This window comes from Periplaneta americana, chromosome 12 (assembly GCF_040183065.1).
Source record: "Periplaneta americana isolate PAMFEO1 chromosome 12, P.americana_PAMFEO1_priV1, whole genome shotgun sequence".
NCBI classification, from domain to species: Eukaryota; Metazoa; Arthropoda; class Insecta; order Blattodea; family Blattidae; genus Periplaneta; species Periplaneta americana.
Window position 1 is genome coordinate 121,226,619 of NC_091128.1, and position 13,273 is coordinate 121,239,891.

General features: G+C 36.9%; 1 protein-coding gene across 5 annotated transcripts in view; it reads right to left on the reverse strand.

Moving 5' to 3' along the window:
- Positions 1–13,273, reverse strand: part of LOC138710858 (phospholipid transfer protein C2CD2L) — a 343,333-nt gene that overhangs the window by 131,283 nt on the left and 198,777 nt on the right. For all 5 annotated transcript variants that reach the window (XM_069842023.1, XM_069842026.1, XM_069842024.1 and 2 more), the window contains exon 2: positions 2,138–2,233. In XM_069842023.1, coding sequence (XP_069698124.1) covers positions 2,138–2,233 — 96 coding nt within the window. The remainder of the gene's footprint in view (positions 1–2,137; positions 2,234–13,273) is intronic.

The window sequence follows — 13,273 nt, forward strand, 5'->3', positions numbered from 1 at the left end:
TGGATAACTAATGTTAGTGTGACAATAATAAACACTGGTAAGAAATAGTTATAATAATAATGATAATAATAATAATATTAGTAGGGTAATAATAATAATAATAGTAATAATAATAATAATAATAATAATAATAATGAGACAATTTAGATATTTATCTGTGATATATATATATATATATATATATATATATATATATATATAACCATTAAACATTGAGAAACCTGAAACAGCTATTATTGTTGACAATAATTGTTAGAAAAATATCTCGTTAGCCTATTCTTAAATTGATTTGATGTCTGACAGTCCCTGACATTACTCGGTAGGGAATTCCAAAGTCGAGGGACAGCCACAGTGAAAGAAGATGAATATGAGGATGTTCGGTGGGAGGGAATGGATAATATTGAGGAGTGTTGTGATCGTGTGTCTAGATTATGATGGGTGGATAAATTTTGAAAACGAGACGCAAGATAGACAGGAGTGGAGAAATGCACTATGTGAAAGAGAAGGGAAAGACAGTGGATTTTCCTACGATCTTCTAGACGGAGCCAGGACAACATTTCGAGGGATGGTGTTACGTGATCAGCCCGGCGAATATTGCAGACGAAACGGACGCACATATTATGAACATGTTGTAGTCTCTGCGCCGAAGTAACGCTTAGGTCATTAAGCAGAATATCACAGTAATCGAAGTGGGGCATCACGAGTGTTTGCACTAGCATTTTTTTCATGGAAAAGGGTAGAAAATTCTTCAATCGTCTAAACGAGTGGATTAATGAGAATACCTTTTTGCATGTTTCTGCAACTTGAATGTTCCAATGGACGACACTAGTACATATATTAAAAAATCTACTCAAAGCAGGGGATTCAGTGCGGATCATGTCTATGGATTTACACAGACTTTTCTTGGACTTAAGTTCTTACGTCTCCGCCTGCCATAGCACTGTACTAGCAGCTCGGGCCACGAGAGGCCCTGGGCCTGAGCTCGTGGCAAACCTGTGGCAGCTGCCACAAGTGGCCGAGCTTGACATGACTGATTTAGGCTAGTCACGTATCCACCCTCATTCATTCATTCATTCATTCCATCATTCATCTATGCATTCATTTATGTATCCCTTCTATGATAATAAACTTCCAATTGAATACAGTAGAGCGTCTCATTTAGGCACAGTGAAAACGTAAACAAAGTGTAGGTAACGTGCGGGGGGAGGACGAGCCGTACGATAAACACGAGGGATGCACAAGGTTTTAGTTACAACATTTATGACGGAGCATTAGTTGAAATTATATTTTCCAAAACACACAAAACAAAAGGACACAGATTGCATAACGTTATCATATACACATTTTAACAAACAAGTAATTGTAACGTTGAAATAATTCAATATAACAAATTAAATTTTTCTACTTATATGATGTTGCTTTCAAGCAGCATTTTTTACGGTCATGAATTTCCTTCTCTGTATGACTAATATAATATCACCGTCTTCTGTGGCCGAATTAACAAAACTACAGTATATTGGTCTGAAGTGACAACACAATTTGCTAAACATAATTACAGTACTGTAATTTTGTTAATTCGGCCACAGAAGGTGATATTATGTTAGTCATACAGAGAATGAAATTCATGACCGTAAAAAATGCTGCTTGAAAGCAACATCATATAAGTAGAAAAATTTAATTTGTTATATTGAATTATTTCAATGTTATAATTACTTGCTTGTCAAAATGTGTATATGATAACGTTATGCATTTTGTGTGTTTTTGGAAAATATAATTTTAATTTATGCTCCGCCATAAATGTTGTAACTAAAACCTTGTGCATCCCCCGTGTTTATCGTACGGCTCGTCCTCCCCCCACACATTACCTGCACTTCGTTTACGTTTTCACTGTGCCTAAACGAGACGCTTTACTGTACCAATATAACACCCGCCATTCCATGCAGCAGTACAGGGTTCTTGTGGCGAAATACATCATATTATGAAAAGCAGGGGGACTAAAATCCGAGACACTTGAAAGGTTCACAATTTTTATGCATTGAAGAGGAGATTTACAGAAGGTATTAAATTAAGATATTACGCGACAGTTAGCTGAACAGCGCAAGGGTGCATCAGGTGTACAGCAAGCAGTGTTACTCACCACGTCGTCGTTCGGGGCGCACTCTGAGAAGACGTTGGCGAGGGTTGGTGCGTGCGTCTCGGGCAGCACGCGTACGAACTCCACGCCCACGCCATGCTGCAAGCAATAAACACAAATGATTACAAACTGCTTGGAAAAAACCCGACATTCAAAATCAATACTCGTGCCGTCAACCTACTTTTATTTGTACTGCCCTACAGTCCGATTTGCAAAAACTTGACATTTTCACCGTTGTTTCAAACCTTGAAGAAGACTAGTGAAAATTCACAAAAAAAATCATCAGGCTGAAATGCTGAAATTTCCTTTGAGAAGTGATGCACGTGTAGATACTGTAAAGGAAAACTTATATACTCTACATCTTCGTAACCCGACTTATCTAGAGAAAATCAAAACTCGAGTGGGATTTCATTGACTATTACAAGATTAGAAGAAAGTATAATTGGATACTTTAAAGTAGAAGGGTGCAAAGTGCCAAAATGAAACATTTGAGAAAGATAAAAAAAAATGTAGCTATAAGAATAATTGTACACATATTTGTGTCATTTTTTTTACTGATAGAAAACAGCAATAGTACAGTGTTTACTCATTAATAATAGTGGTATGTAAAAATATTATTTCTCCATATTTAATTACATAACACAGATTGTGAAAAGGGTTAAGTAATGGGTACAGTTGCAGTAGAATGGTGCAAAGTCCAATACCTATTTTTTCCTATTCTGGAGCAATTTTTACTCACATATCTGCCTGTAGAACTGCCTATGCTCCTCATTTGGAAGATAGGAAGTCATTGCTAGTAGATACTCCTTTTCTTCAGTAATTTGCCTATTTTATGCTTTAACTTGAAACAATGCTGACTGCACATCTTTCATGTTTTTTTTTTTTTTTCCTTTTTAAGCACTTTAATGGTATGTACTGCTTCATTATCATGGGACTATTTCACAGAAACACTGCCTGCTTTACTAACATCATACTGAATGCAACATGCCTTAGAAATATTCAAGTTCTTGATGGAAATTAGTTGATCAGCAACATCTTGCATATTAAGGAAATATGACTCTAGCATTGAAACGGTTTGAAATGGTTTTACAACTTTAGAGTCTTGTACGATTTTAAGCAGGTCACTAGGAATGAAGGCTTTTGTCACGTTCTGTCGTTTTTCAATCAAAGCGAAATCAGAATCACATTGCAAGAAACTGTGGCCGCTGAGAAGGAAACGTTGTTCTATGTGCTCAAATAAACCAATGATAACTAAAAAGAGACACATGAAAACCATTACACGATTTTTGTTTTCAGCTGCACAGTTATCGGATTCTTCTTGTTTGTTATGTCCATGTTCATCAGTTTTAGTACACACGAGGCAATCTTATTGGCACCTCTACTCGCGATTCTTTCATCCCACATATACATGTAAGACTGCATTGTATCACATGCACAAACTCCAAAGTTATAACGTGAAAGCTGACATCTGTAAAACATTTCGCTGCGTGTAAGTTTGGGCACAAACATGACCTGTTGAAGATCCATTGCATTCTATGATGCAGTTCAACAGGGCGCTTACCGTCTGAAACTGCATGGTGCTGGCAAAGTAACATCTAAATATCTCGCTTAAGAAACACATGTGGATGTAGCCTCTTTAATACATCAACCTCCTAGGCACATTGACTTTTCTGCATAATAATTTCGGTTTCTATTATTTTGGCACTTTGCACCTTTCTACTTTAAAGTATCCAATTATAAAGATTACAAGAAATTAAGTACTCAAATACAATGAAATATTAATTCACTTACTAATTGTCTTATGTATTATTGTGCCATCTCATTATTATAAATATTCCGCTAGATGGCAGTAGTGTGTTATGATCAGCTGTTGTCTTGTTTATTAGTTGTGCCAACTATTTCATTAAACTCTCTGGATGATTACTATTTTGGACTTGTCACGTTTTTCCCCTGTGCTCTTCATATTATAATCCGCGGATCATAACAAACATTGGTTTAGTTAAATTGTAACTTCTTATGTAATTAATCTGCCTTTACTGTTGAATAAAGTATGGCTTATTCATGACTTCTTTGCAAAGAAATGGTATTAATATTACGCTATATTTCAAACACACTTTTGTGTATTTCAGTTTATTTCTACTAGCAGCTCAGCAAGTTTTCCGGCTCTTTTCAATGTATCCAGTGGAAAACAATGTATAGTGCAGCGTATCACATCGTATGCACTGCGCTCTGAGGCTCTCACCCAATAAGAAAACAACCAGTTACAGTATGTTTGACAGGCTGGAATTTACTTTGACTCATTCTACAATTTACATATTCGCTGAATGATATACAGACACGCAAGACAAACCTCATTTATTGCCTGCAACTTAACATTCGTCACGTAGAGCATTCCTGAAGAAGAATAATTGTCTTTACAACATGAAAAGACATATGACATTCTTCTTAACTTAGTTTTCTGATTCCTCGTATAACTTACAAGTTTCTCTCTTACAATTAGACAGCATGTGCTAATTAGAACAGTAAACAGTATATTGTAATATATACAAGTATGGAAAGGACTCTATTGAAAAATGAGTATGAAAGTTGGAGCACGAGCTTAAAATTTTAGTAGGTTATTTTACGACGCTTTATCAACATCTTAGATTATTTAGCTTATTTAGCGTCTGAATGAGATGAAGGTGATAATGCCGCTGAAATGAGTCCGGGATCCAGCACCGATAGTTACCCAGCATTTGCTCATATTGGAATGAGGAAAAACCCCGGAAAAACCTCAACCAGGTAAAGGCTGAAACGGAAACGGAAACGACAACGAGAACGGAAATATTGTTAAAATAAATGTGTTCTTGTTCTCGTTGTCGTTTCCGTTCCCGGTTTATTGTGTACCAGCCTTAACTTGCCACGACCGGGAATCGAACCCAGATCACCTGGTCTCGCGGCCAGGCGGGCTAACCGTTACTCTACAGGTGTGGACACGAGCTTAAAACAGAATAGTAAATAGTATACTGTAACGCAAATACGGAAAGGACTCTATTGAAAAATGAGTATGAAGGTTGGTGCACAAACTCGCTCGTGCTCCAAACATACGATGTTTGTAATTGCTACTTCCGAAAGTTCTTTACAAAAGTGACAGAATTAAACAGACCAGGGACTTTATCAGGCGATTGGAACCCCACTCATCTCCGCCACTTCCTTTCCTCCCCTGTCATCCTTTCATTCATCATCCCGTTACTTCTTCTGGTTTTCAGATCGCTCTATAGGCGGCCCTCCGAAGCTGCTGGTTCTCTCGACCGGCCTCCGTGGATTGTATTCAAGTGATGATGGATAGCTTCTGCAACGGAACCCGGGGCAGACCTTCTCGGGGGAGGACTTCCGCCTCGGACCGTTAAGGAAGCCTTGGGGGGATTGCCGAAGCAGGAATTTGTTGGCTGTAGGAACCGGTCGTTAAGGGGGTCAAGTGGTTAGGTCGGTGCGCGTAGAGGATCGGTGGGCACGCAAGGAGGGTGTACAATAGACCTCAGGTCGTAGTGCGTGGGATGTTCCCTCCCTCTCTTTTAACAAAAAAAAAACAGACGAGGGAACAATATATATATATATATATATATATATATATATATATATATATATATATATATATATATATATGTCAAGATGAGTCTTCATATTTTATCTCTAAACGCTTATTTAAGATACGTTTCCGAAAGACGGCGATCCCGTGGCAACAATAGTGTTTTGTTGATGTAAACAATTTTCGTTAAGTAGGAAGTTTAATTCTGTAATCATAGTTTCAATAACTAAAAAATAATGGATTCTGATAATGAAAATCAAGCCAAGTTCTGGAACGTTGAGAAACAACTGCTTCAATAGAGTGTTACCGGAACACTGAAACTCAGTTAATTCAAGCTGAATATCTGTTTCGCAGTCCACATTAAATGAAACGCTGAAAATATCAAAGTGTTGTCTTAAGCTGACCTCACAGCTCATAAGTTCGTCTCCCGATTTTAGCCTCTGGAAATGGGATATCATTCTCGGATATGGAATCCTGCCGCGAACCGCACTCAATTTGTTGCCAGAGAGAATCCTGTCGCGAGATGCATTGACTCTGCCTGAGGACCACATCTAGCCCGCGGGCTCCATTTTACGCATCACTGCCCTTGAATAATGCTGTTAAAGAGGATTTCCTACGGATGCTCCAACTCTTCCTGCCATCAGCATACAATTTATCCAGAAGCGACCGTGATTATTCTTATCACCTGTGCAGCAGCAAAGAGAAAATCCTGCAATTCATAGAGCAGCGTCAGCAGGGAGGCTACTGTGGACTAACGTCCATCTAAAGATAACCCGTGCTCATTGTTCTGTTCTCCCCCACTTCACATAAATGTTGAAAATGCAACTTTAATTCGTTTCATAACATTTCCAATCAACCTTAGGCCCTACTTCTTGTTATAATTGTTATATTAAGTTTACAATTTGAATGTCAGGTAATCTATGGCGAATCCTCGGCCTCATCTCGCCAAATATCACCTCGCTATCACCAATCCCACCAAAGCTAAATAACCTCGTAGTTGATACAGCGTCGCTAAATAACCAAGTAAAAAAAACAATTTGGAGAGTGTGAGCCCAAAACACGCTCAGTCGATTTGGCTATTTTATGATTTATACATGTAGTGGTATATGATTATGTTTGAGACCTCTATCATATTTTAAGCATATTTTCTTCCAAAACAACGCCAATCCTTGTCTAAAAGTTTATGTTATTGTGCATGTCACTTTAAAACTCGCTCAGTTCTAGGTCTAGGTAGATAAAAAAAACTAGACCAGTCATTTCATAAAAATGGACTTAAAGCGTTTTGGGATCATACTTTTCAATTTTATTAAATCGAATTTTTTTTGCGAAACTATGTCAACTGCGTATGTCGTATTACCTAGGGTAAGCGGAATTAGTGAACGTAAGATAATATTTAGACAAGATTTGTCTGAAGATTTTCCATAAGATTATCTGACATTCACCTTACAGTTGGGAAAATACTGATGAAACCCTAACCAACTCGATCGCAGACTTCAAGCACGGGTCTCGCTCGCTAGCTCCCATACTACGCAGATCGCATTTTCAGGGTGTCCATCCAAATGCATTTTCAAAATTTCCTGACATTTCTCTGTTTTCCAGACACAGTCATTTTTTTCTGACTTTGAGGGATAGTAGTGTGACCTTCAAGGTCACCAGATCTCACTTCATTTAAATTCTTTCCGTAGGGTTTGTGAAGTATCAAATGTGCTCTCCCCTCTTCCGCAGACCCTATTGCAACTGCAAGAAAGAAACTGCAGTGTTGTGTTATAGAATGAAGCTGGAAATAAAGTTGCTATCCATTAAATAATTTTAAAATATTTTTTTTCAATTTAATATTTTTAAAAACATCGTGATGGTTATGAAGTTTACAATAAAATCAAGCTCATAGAGAAGGGAGTCAAGCTATGAAACAACAATACAGCAATATGGCTGTCAAATCGAAGCTGATGAATGCGTCTCTGCCAAATTCATTACTACTTAGAAAACTAATGTTCTCATTGGTCAAAACCATCTAATCTAACATTATAGTCCTTCTTCATTGGATGGTGGCTGGCTTAAATTTGTAGGCCTACTCTTTGAATTAAATGTAGCAAAAATTATTTCGACTATTTAAAGTTTATAACTACAGTATAAAGGAATGTAGCCTATGTATTGTTATCAACCGAACTAAGTGGTTAAATATGATTATTGTTAGCAGCAGCAGCAGCAGCACTTGACAAATGGAGGAATAAAATTCCAGACTTGTTTAAGAATTTCCTGAAATTTCAGTTTTCACGTAATTTACCGAATTCCCTAACATTTCACGGCATTCCCGTTTTTTTAGACGCATGGACACCCCGCTTTGGCAACAGAATATCAATGTTCATATTTCAGTTTTTGTTAATCTTTTTGTAAATTTTAGCTTAACTTACTTTATTATTGCTTCTACGAGTAAGTGTTGCACAAATGAGAGGTGAATCCTTTGATATTAATTATAATATTTACTGAGAAGAATATCTGCCTTGGCAACTAACAATCTATTCCCAAATGAAAGGTAAATCTTATGATATTAGTTATAATATTTACTCACAGGAATATTTGCCTTGACAAGTAATAATCTACTCCCGAAACAATTTTAATTATATTGCGCCGAAGAAAGTAGAAGTGCTGGTTAGGTTCTGTCCATGTGAATGCCCCCATAATTTATAAACGCTGGCGCCGCTACTAAGTCGAAGGCGAAGGCAAAGGAGAAGATTAAAAGAAAATTAAAATTAAAGGATGTGCTTCGTCAAATAATTATTTATAAAGAAACAATTTTACCGCTTGCCTATCGCCTGTCTCAAGTCGTAGAAATTCTGACCAAACATCTACAGACCGTGTGCAATTTATTTATTTTTATTTCATTTTATTTTTTTTAAGGAACTGGATATATGCTCTTTTATGTTTTCTGTGTGTGTTCAAAATTCTAAACAGGGTGAGGGACCATACTCATCATGTGGAATGAGTTGATGAAAAATAATGGCCATCCCAGGTAGGCTATGTGATTTTTCCAAAATTTTCAAGAGAGACATAAAACTGTTTATTATACTTTCTATCTATTGGAACCACTGAAAAGCACAATAATCACTGTCCACACCTGTGGTGTAACGGTTAGCGCGTTTGGCCGCAAAACCAGGTGGCCCGCGTTCGAATCTCGGTTGGGGCAAGTTACCTGGTTGAGATTTTTTCCGGAGTTTTCCCCTCAATCCACTATGAGCGAATGCCGGGCAACTATCGGTCCTGGAGCCCGGACTCATTTCACTGGCATTATCACCTTCATCTCATCCAGACGCTAAATAATCTGAGATGTTGATAAGGCGTCGTAAAACAACCTACTAAAAAATAAAAAGTAATCAGTAAGAATAGTACATTCTTACTGATTATTGTTATTTTCGGTGGTTCCAATATATAGAAATTATAAATAATAAACAGTTTTAATCTCTGCTGGAAATTTTGAAAAAATCACATAGCCTACGTGTATTAGATCTAGACCAAGAATAAATAATATTTTTATGCTCGACCATGCCGAAATGTAGTAATTATACACCTGGTAGCAGCCCTTTAATGGACCTCATTAAAGTGCACCTATTCATTAAAGTTCAGGTGTTCCCCAATCAGAAAACACCATTGTAGCAATATGAAAGCGCAAGTATCGATTATTCTCGGATATGCAATCGAAAGACAACTAGCGAAACGTCACGGAGGCTGGAAATCCAATGCTGTCGCAGAAGGTGATGTTCTGTTACTATAATAATTAGCGTTAATTGTAAATAATATTCAAATAAATTCAATTCGTCATCTCGTTTTTCAATGTCTAAATCAATTTCAAGGTTACATCAAGATTGATGTTTATTTTACTGTCTAGATTATATCAACAATGACATTTGTTTCTCGGAAAAAATCAATACTTTCGCGTCTGCGCACATCTCACAATTTACGAGATATTGCACAAGGTCAGTTCCGTTCCCCAGCCAGATAAGAATAACATGAATGCTTATGAATAAGTTCAAGTTAGAAATATGGTCGAGCATAAAAAGTCGTATGAAACTTGCCTATAATGGTTATTAAGACGCTCATATGAAAATTATGAAACTCGCTTGCGCTCGTTTCATAAACATACTCGCGTCTTAATTACTACCATTATAGGCTCGTTGCATAATGTACTATTATACGTGTATATTTACCGGCACTGTGCGAAGTGCGCGATTATCTAGCGTCTGTGAAATTGGTTATAGCGAGATGCTATTTTTCCGAGGATTCACCATGAGATTACCTGAAATTTCCCTTACAGTTGTGAAAAATTTCGTAGAAAAACAGTCAGATAATCAACCCAAGCGGGATTCGAATCCACGCCTAATCGCAGCCTAAGAGAATGAGTCCAGCTCGATAACTTCTAGACCAAACTTGTAAATAATATAATTATGTAAATTTAGTTTATAATAGACTATCCTAAAACTTTCACACTTATAAACTGATCAAGTTTAAGTGGAAATGATGTATTTACATTTCCTTGAAGTTTATTTCGTATGTCTTCCTTTTCGAGTGTTGCATCTTCTATGTAAAACTCCTGTTTACAGTTCATTATATGAAAAAAAAATAAATAATTTCTAAGTGTTCGGAAAGATACGGGTTTCAGCATATATTTAGACAACCACATTAATTGAACTAACTGTAACTCCATAGTGTTCTTGGCTCCAAGGTACCGACAGTTTGTTTTTTAAATTACCTACATTTATCAACACATATTTACAGAGTGGAAAGGAACGTATATCTATTACATTCTTTACCAGATATTATTTCCAGAAGTGTGGCGGACAAAAACTCGTAATATTTTTATGCGGATCCCATGAAATTCTCTAAAAGTACTTTTTTTTTTTCTTGTAGGCTAGTCGGCGTCGTTCCGCTCTCGTCGAAAACTGCACGAAAATGGCAGGTTTCATAGACACCATGGAGAAACAAAAAAACAAAGCAATCCTCTTCCTAGCAACGGCTGGCCAAGGAACGGGTGGGTGCTGCACTCTATGGGCAAAGGACGAAACTACTTCTGAGGATACCAAATGGAATCATAGGCAAATCATGTGAGTCAGAGATTACAGAAATGTCATTTATATATGACATTTTTAAATGAAATATGAACATTTTACTAGAACATTATGAAAAATCAACTTTTTTAATATTAATTGCATCCTACACATTGTTAATCGCGAAAATATTTGTCCCAACACCACTATTAGGAACTGTATAAAACATGAAATTTCTTATTTTGTCTATCTCGATTTATGATCATGTTTCAGTAATGCTTTCGTTATAAAAATTTACATGCTTCCATTAATCGCCTAAAATGAGATTGTAAATTTTACTTCTCAACGTGGCTGTGGAAAGCCGGCAACGCTGCAACCAGGGTAGGCTACTTCAGGTTGAATTACACTGAGGTCACGATTACACCCACTTCTCTGCAAGTCAGTAAAGTGAAGAAGTATTATGCTCTGTAGCGTTTTACGTCGTATTAACTTTCTCGTAAAACTGAAAATTCTGTATAAATTATTGGTCATTTTAAACACATCGTACCTCAAAATTTGCTCATAATTAGGCAACCTGATCTGTAACTCGTGTGAATCAATGTAATATATTTTCTTCCATCCTGTACGTAATGTTTTTATATAAAATAAATGTTATGTAAAAGGTGCCTTTGAAACTAGAAATAAGTGTCAGGAATTCCAAACAGCTTTTGCTTCCGTGCTTCCTTCCTACGAACGGCAACACAGCATCGTTGTGTCAGTCAAGCTGTGTATTATTAGACATTCAACTGTTGTCTATAGTCAAGTGGCTGTTACGTATTCTTCCTGGCTACACAAAAATAAACACCTAAAAGCCACGTCTGCCGCACAGGATGTGCCACAAGTGTTTGTTGCATGCATATTTAAAAATGACAGCTTCAAACCGATATCCAAAATTAGCGTGGGTCGTACGAGCCAACAGACTGCCCAGTGCCAGGAAGACCTAGGAAGCGATGGACTATTGAACGGGAACAGACTAGAGTCTAAACCGAATTAAGAACTAAAATTAATTGGGAAAAAGTAATTGAAAGACTCGAATAAATACATTAATAAATTCACTAGATAATTTTATTAGTTTTCTTATACTGTTTTGGGGAATTGCAGTACTAATTCTAAGGAATGTTATAACATTAACAAGATCTTAATTTAAGCACATGTTCATCCCTGATATCCGAGTTGATACCCTGGCGATATCAGCACTGTGGTAGATTTACTTGGATTACTCTGTTTTGACTTTTCACTCTTCTTTCCATGTTTCCATCGTTCCTCTTTTTCATCTCTTTTCAACTGCTTTCATCAACATTAAAGATTTCTCGTGCTTCTTTGAATCGTGAATTGCAGAAACCTCACAAGTCACATTTTTTCTGAAATTCAGTTTTTCATATAGTTTAATGTTCATACTTAGCCTTTTAAGTGGTGCAGAAACCCCATACGTCCAATGCTCGGCATACATTTCACGGCGGGAATAAATGATATAAAAGCAGGGCAGAGGGATATGGCATGATCGCTCTCCCCTTAGCCATCACTTGTTCATTCAATGTAGTTCGTGTATTCTCCCCTCCTACCTTCCTCTTTGTTGAGTATTGTGAGCTGCATTTTATATGTCGTAATCTTTGCCGACCACTGCTTTGCAGGAAAGGTACTGTAAGAAACTAAATTCACTAATTCAGACCGCATACCGTGTGTAAATTTTACGTGGCGATTATAATACAATTTAATTAATGTATTGCAGAAATATACAGAAATCATTAGGCCTATTCCTTTATTATTCACCGGTATTATCACCTCCATCTCAATCAGACGTTAAATAAGCAAAGATGTTAATAAAGCATCGTAAAATAACCTACTAAAAAGGAGTGATAGCTAACATCGCCTGTTGTTTATGCAACTAGCAGAGCCTTGGTGTATCTAAGGTTGCACTGTATCCTACGAATAGTACTAGGAAAATTACCGCTTTATACCACAGTCTAGTGCATACATTCGCGAAGCTCAATACGTAATAAATATGCAAACATTAAGTAGTTGCTCACCACTAGGATCGCTAATATCGCCTCATTACAGGCAATGCAAAATAGTACCGTCACAGTCTATTGTTTCTAGCACCCTCAAAACTCAAGTTTCGTGACTGTATATTGTAGACTGATTATACAGTGACATTTATTGTTCTATGGTACTTCCTCGCAGCTTTACAATAGCCACTCTACCTATATATAATATAAAAGTTTCTAAACTTAAACAAGTTAACTGAAATCGATTAATGACATAAAAGTCTAAAATGTCAACTTATATAATTTACAAGGTCCTTTCAAATTCTTTCCATTTCACTATTTGTTCCCTACTTGTTCGTCAGAGATCTCCGCGATCTCAAGAGACGTTCTTGCAGAAACATCTGGAGTCTCAATCGAGACGCCGGCCAACAGAGGCAAGGCAGGGAATTTGACGAAAAAAAGTCAGTAATTTTGTCTGGTCCAGAGTTCTTTTACGCTTCGTAAATTT